The following is a 6,630-nucleotide window of genomic DNA, read 5'->3' on the forward strand; positions in this document are numbered from 1 at the left end:
GGTGGATAATATGAGTTCCCATATTATTCATGACTTCTTGTATATGATCACTTTTGGGAGAATTCTTAGTCTCTCTAACTTGAGGAACCCCAATTTGAGGCTTTACAAATGTAAAAATGAGATCCATTGGTTACTCATTGGTTATCCATTTCCAACTTAAGCTTTCAGAGACTAAGTGTCTCAACTTACTCTGAAATCTCTCCGGACCCGAACCAACTAACCCGATAAGTCATATAACAACTGTAGAGTACAAAAGGAGCAGAAAAAGGGGGAACATGGCTACAACTCTCGAAACGACCGGCCGGGTCGTTACAAGATGCCTATCACAAAGATACGAAGGCTTTGTTTGTGTAAGGAAAATTTCGAATATTTTGAGTTGTAAGTTAGCTGCCTTAGGTAATGATAATGCTTTAAGAGGCATAACTATATCATATCGAGGCACTTGTAATGACGGTAATACGCTACCACCCGTACTCTAGTTATTATAAATAAATAATCATCTTTTTATGCTTGAAAAAAACTATAAGTTGTTTGATGGAGCATTCGAACATAGAAACGTAGATTATGAAATAGAGCAAGAAAAATTCGAAATTGTTGGTGTTAATGAGTATGGTATCTTGTAGGATCGTTTCTTTCAAAGACTAATTATGCAGTGTCATAATGTGCAACTGCATGTATTTTCTCCGGTCCAAAATAAGTGATTTTTTGGCTTTTTTCTTGTGGTCCAAAATAAGTGATTTTTCCAGATTTCAATAATAAATTAATTATTTTTTTTCTACATTGTCCTTGGAGTAAATAATATTGGAATATGTGTTATGAGCGTTTATGTGAGTAGTAAAGGTTAATATAATCAATTCCATTGCTAATTAATATTAAAAGGTGGATTTCTTAATCTGTGTGAAAACATTCAAAAAATCACTTATTTTGGACCGGGGAGTATTATTTATGGGTTGGGACTTGGGATCCCCTCCGGTACCCATCCGTCGTGTTTCTCAATGGAACGGTAGGGTATTGCCACGTGTCAAACTAAACTTTTAAATGCTAAGATTGCTTGACATTTCAAGACCCATTTTTGTAGTACTTTAAGATCAAAGAAAAATTCTTTTCTGGAGTTCGCTTGCCGTGAACTTCGATGCCTGAACCATAAATGCGTAACCCAACGCGAATTTACGATTTTAGTTCTATGGATTTAAGAATTAAAATTTTAATTAGCATGAAAATCATTATATTTTAAAGTTATAGATTCATGTCTACTATTAATATATGCATTAGCGTTATTAAAGATAAAATTATCCTTAAAATCCCTTAAAGCTAAAGAATATGGAGGATATTTTTGTAAACAACTAATTTTCTTAAAAATTATGTAATGTATTTTAATTTTTAATACACCACACCAAACAATTATAAGAAATAATTTCTACATAACTACTGCTTACATTACTAACCCATGCATTATTAATATACCTTATTCAATACTATTTTTATACACCGTAACAAATGACCCCTAAATCTTACCTTTGATGTCTCCTTCGACCATTTAGAGAAGTTTGCCACAAAAAAAAAAAATACAAGTACAAACGGATGTGTTGCCGGCATCCAAAGTTTCAGGCCATGTAAGTTGCACCATTCCAGAAACAAGTTGTTGTTTGCTTTAAAATACTACTAGTAACACAAAACGACTCATGAAATGTTAAGCAAATCTTTGGAGGGGATCTCAGCCCATTATTTATGCGGTAATAATAATGTGAATATTATTATACTAATTTAGTAAAATATTAGTAAGAAACAGAGATAGAAAGAAGGAGTATATATTTCACTTCTTTTGGTGCGTCTTTCCAAATTTACATAGGGCATAAAAAGTAAAGACTACTATAGTAAAATAGTGTAAGGGATGGACATAAAGTGAAAATCCATCCACATAAACTATATATTCGTACATGGACTTCATCCGCATACTATATACAACAATACTTTCCCTTTATTGGCATAAAAAGTAATTGCTCAAAAATCACAAACAACCACAGAGGCAAGTAGAGGATCAGCAGCCCCTTTAAGAAAAGCTCCTTGATCCCTAACTTGTATGAGATAATCCACAGCCCTCTTTGTGATGACTTCACCTGGAATTAAGACTGGAATACCTGGTGGGAAAGGGCAAATAAATTCTCCACAAACTTCCCCAATGCTTTCTTCAAAATTCACAATCTTTTTCCTAGCAAAAAAGGCTTCTCTTGGTGTACAACTCATGTAAACTTCTCCAAATGGTACCCCTTCTATACCATTATCATCTATTATTTTCCTCTTCATTTTTGTCTCTTTTAAGAAGTAATTGGTTGATAAATACTTCAATCCATTAACAAGTCTTTTACTATGTTCTTTAGTAGTTCCAATGCTAAAGGCTAATGTGAAGGATTTAGTTCCAATTAGTTCTGGCTCAATTCCATGACTTGATGACAGTATGTCATATGCTTGGAACCCTGAAAGGCCAAGTTCTTGTGTACCGATTGTCATTCTCAAAGGGTCTATAGAAGAAAAATTCTTGGAAAAGCTTGAGAGATCCAAAAGTGAAATTCCAGGAATGTGGCTAATTACTTCTTTCTCTTCTTGGACTAATTCCATTACTTCATTGAAAAGGGTGTTTGGATTTTTACTTATTTCATCCCTAGTTGCATCCAAAGATGCTAAGAGAAGCCAATTTGGACTAGTGGTTTGTAATGACTGAAGACATTTGTGCACTCTATCTCTATCGATTCGATTTCCGGACAAATGTAGCATTGATGATTGAGAAAATGAGCATAATACTTTGTGTGTTGATTGTATGACAAGGTCTGCTCCTTGAGAAAGTGCAGTTTTAGGCATGTTAGGGTGAAATTTGAAGTGAGCACCATGAGCTTCATCTACAATTAGAGGAATTCCATGAGAATGACATATTTGAGAAATTTCAGACAAGTTGCTGCATACTCCATTGTAAGTTGGTGATGTAACAAAAACTGCAGCTGCCCTTTTGCCTTCCTTTTCCGATTCTTGAATAGCCATTTTTACCTGATGAAAAATATATGACAATAATATACATGAAGTGCATCTATTATGTCAATATAAAGGGCAGCCCGGTGCACTAAGCTCCCGCAGCCTTATTCTGTATTTGTATAAGAGGTTGTTTTCACGGCTTGAACCCGTGACTTCCTGGTCACATGGAACAACTTTACCAGTTACATGACCAAGGCTGCTCCCCTTCCAAAACGTAGCCCGGTATACTAAGCTCCCGCTATGCGTAGGGTCCGGGGAAGGACCAACCCACAATGGTCTATTGTACGCAGCCTTACCCTGCATTTATGCAAGATGCTGTTTCCACGGCTTGAACCCGTGACCTTCTGGCCACATGACAACAACTTTACCAGTTACGCTTATGTCAAACATAAGTTGAAAAAAAAAAAATTCACTTTAGTTTAATGTGCCTGCTGGGCATGGGGTATCTTTCCCTATTCATGTCATTGTGTTTTCACTACATGCACAATTAATTTTCTGTCTTCTAAATAGCAAGCTGTCGCATTAAATAACTACGTTAATATACCGCGCGCTATACGTACCATGTACCTAGAGCCAAAGTGGAGGTTAAACAGTATGATAATCTTTAAGCAACAGACTGCACACTTAAAGATAATGTTTGAAGATTAACAATATAAGCAGTTAAAATAAATTAGTAGTATTTAACTTATACATGTGGAGATTATTAAGATATTGTTTGCCTATCAGTGAATTTTAACGTGTGAATTTTTAATATAAGGTTAATTATTATTTGTACCAAATTATCAATATATTTGTTATAGAGATTTACCTTTAATTTCATTGTAAGTCACATATTTGTGTAGACATATTTTGTACTGTCAGTTCATAGAATATAAATTCTTTAAGAAAAGGTTAAACTTTTACAAATAAATATTGTAAAATAACTTTTACATTAGCTATTAGGTCACCTAAAAAATAACTATAACTAAACTGTCTATGATAAGTGTGATCGGTAACGTGAAACAAGCAGGTAACATGCTATTAACATGTTAAAACAAACTACTACCAATATAAAATTTCTGGATAATAAAGCCAGCAACCTACTATATTAGGTTAAAACATACATACTAAAGGACAACCCGATGCACTAAGCTCCCGCTATGTGCGGGGTGCGAGGAAGGATCGGATCACAAGGGTTTATTGTACGCAACTTTATCCTGCCTTTCTGCAAGAGGTTGTTTCCACGGTTCGAACCCGTGACCTACTAATCACATGGCAGCAATTTTACCAATTATCCCCTGCCTAGGTTAAAACATAGTACTAAAGGTATTACCAATTAACTACCTGTGAAGGAGTAACACCACCAGCAATATCCCATTCAAGGTTATGTTCAGGAACAATGTACTTTGGAATAGCACCACAGAGCACCATAGCAGAAGTGGCTGAAACATGTGAGTTTCTTGCAAGAATTAATGTATCACCTGGTGAACAAGCAGACATAATAGCTGCTAATATCCCACAAGTTGTTCCACAAACTAAGAACCATGTCTGAGTTGCACCAAAGAGCTCAGCAGCCATACTTTGTGCATCTAATAAAGGTCCAGTTGGATAACCAAATCTATCAAGCTCTGGAAGTTCAGTTGCATCATGAAGAAATGGCGCGATACCGATAATATCGACTAGTGAAGATGGTGCGGCTACACCTCTTTTGTGACCTGGAAAATGGAAAGGAGCTGCATTTTTCTCTACTGAAATTTTTATGGCATTTACTAAAGGTGGGCCGAGCATTGATTTTTGATTATTTTGTTGTTGAGAATGATCAATCAGACTTTCAGTTTGATCAAACAAGGCCGTTCTGCTCTGCTCTCTCTGTCCCATGATCAAACTATCATGTTCCTGTGAAATGTTTTAATTATGTTATAGAATACTCATAGCTAGTAGTACTTTTTTAAGTAAAGAGACAATAAGAAGGTAATCCTCTTCAACATTGTGTGGCTATAAATTAAATTATATCATTAAGAATAAAACGAGAACTTTAAAGTTAAATTATACTTTCATATATAGAAAGCAGTGATGGATCAGAATTTTTACTAAGGGTCGGAGAGTCGAAATATAAAAAAAAGTCAACATATATTATATGCACATAAGTATTCTAACTACATATATAATGTAATTTTTTGCCGAAAAGGTTTAAAGCGACACCCCTAAAAGAAAAGAAGGTGTTAGAAAGATGTCATTACTTTTGGAATAGACTAAAACGAATAGAGTACTCAAATAAAATGACATAGAAGGAGTAATTTTTCCTTACAAGAAGTCTAAGCTAATATATATTTCTTCATAAGAAAGTTGAAGCTTAGCTTGTATGAGAATGTTTTATGCATATACACGGAAAGGAAAACATTAATTAAATATATGGTCTTTCTCATAGTTTAAACAATCGAAATAAGAAAGAACCTTTTATTTCTTTCTTTTTGATATTAATTTCCATCCTTTCAAGTAAGACGGCATGTGACATGGAATTAATGAGTTGCTATCAGAAGTTGATTTGATAGGTAATCTAAATATCCATATCTTTCCCCAATCCCTAAAAGAAAAAAGAAAAAAATAAAAGAAAGAGAAAGTAAAATTTTTATCCCTACATGTGATTAATAATCATCATCAATGCGTATACGGGGATCACCTAATTCTATCCGTATTTAAAATAAATCAAACTTGGCTGCCATGATCCAAATTCCTACTATAACTGAGCCAGGTCCCTACCACTTTTTCCAATTTAAATAAAATAACGCAGCATGGAATGGAAATATTCTTTTAAAAAGAAAAGAGAAGAACAAGCCTAAGAAACTAAGAACATTTCAATTTTGTAGAAAATTATATTGACATTCTTTGTTCTCATATAGTTCTCTTGAAATAAATTTAAATTTTAGAGAGCGTTGAATAATAAAACATAATTTCTTCTGTAACCAAACAAAAATACGGAATAAGCCTAAGAAACGTAAAAAAATTGGAGAATTAAAAGAGAGAAAATGGTAATCGACCAGTTGCTCAGGAGTGGCTCTTCTTGCTATGGATGGACTGACAAAAGTTGATCCAAAACCCTGCTAAAACAAAATACGAATAAGCATAAAGAACGTACATATAGTCTGCATGCATGCAATTATAAAACATGAATCCATGAAATAGTCAACATATTTTCCACATTTTTCTTATTTTTTTACTTTTAACAAAACCATATGCAAGAATATATGAGCTCCTCATAGCTGGAAATAATGATCTCTATTTGGAAAGAATAAAATACTTACATTTTTTGTCAAGGGAGAGACTACTTGTAGAAACATTCTGATATACTGTTCAGGATTCTTTCGTTTTTTTAATAGAAAAATACCAAAATGAAAAGATGAATGATTTGGGATGCAGAAACCTGTGTATTTATTACCTGCAGGAAGTGTTGATATTTCCTATTCAAATAATTAGAAGGAACACATGTATCATGTTAAATTAAATCATGTTCCACCACATGCAATGTGGGCATATAAACCACAAGTCTTACGTCTTTGTTATTAAATTGATTTTTTCAAGCAGAAAAGTTTTTGCTAGCCGCCCTCTCAGAATACTTGTCATTTCTGG

At 34.0% G+C, this 6,630-nt stretch overlaps 1 protein-coding gene across 2 annotated transcripts; it reads right to left on the reverse strand.

Moving 5' to 3' along the window:
- Positions 1 to 1,792: 1,792 nt before the first annotated feature.
- Positions 1,793 to 6,420, reverse strand: LOC138868112 (uncharacterized). 2 transcript variants are annotated; one of them, XM_070162425.1, is made up of 4 exons: positions 6,306 to 6,420; positions 6,042 to 6,104; positions 4,348 to 4,899; positions 1,793 to 3,039 (listed from the first exon to the last, which is right to left on the reverse strand). In XM_070162425.1, exons 1-4 carry the CDS (start codon positions 6,339 to 6,341, stop codon positions 2,002 to 2,004), a joined length of 1,689 nt encoding a protein of 562 aa, XP_070018526.1. In that variant the 5' UTR covers positions 6,342 to 6,420; the 3' UTR covers positions 1,793 to 2,001. The 2 variants fall into 2 exon arrangements, with proteins under 2 accessions (XP_070018526.1, XP_070018527.1); XM_070162426.1 differs by having other exon boundaries at positions 6,042 to 6,101; positions 6,306 to 6,419.
- Positions 6,421 to 6,630: the final 210 nt, after the last annotated feature.

Source organism: Nicotiana sylvestris, chromosome 11 (assembly GCF_000393655.2).
Source record: "Nicotiana sylvestris chromosome 11, ASM39365v2, whole genome shotgun sequence".
Classification (NCBI taxonomy): domain Eukaryota; kingdom Viridiplantae; phylum Streptophyta; class Magnoliopsida; order Solanales; family Solanaceae; genus Nicotiana; species Nicotiana sylvestris.

Bases quoted from the DNA above. Each gene is read 5' to 3' on its own strand.
- LOC138868112 (XM_070162425.1), bottom strand. From the start codon at position 6,341: ATGTTTCTACAAGTAGTCTCTCCCTTGACAAAAAAT. The intron at 4,900-6,041 runs GTCGATTACCAT...AACATTTCACAG, and splicing joins GAGCCACTCCTGAGCAACTG to GAACATGATAGTTTGATCAT. The intron at 3,040-4,347 runs GTAGTTAATTGG...ATTTTTCATCAG, and splicing joins GTGGTGTTACTCCTTCACAG to GTAAAAATGGCTATTCAAGA.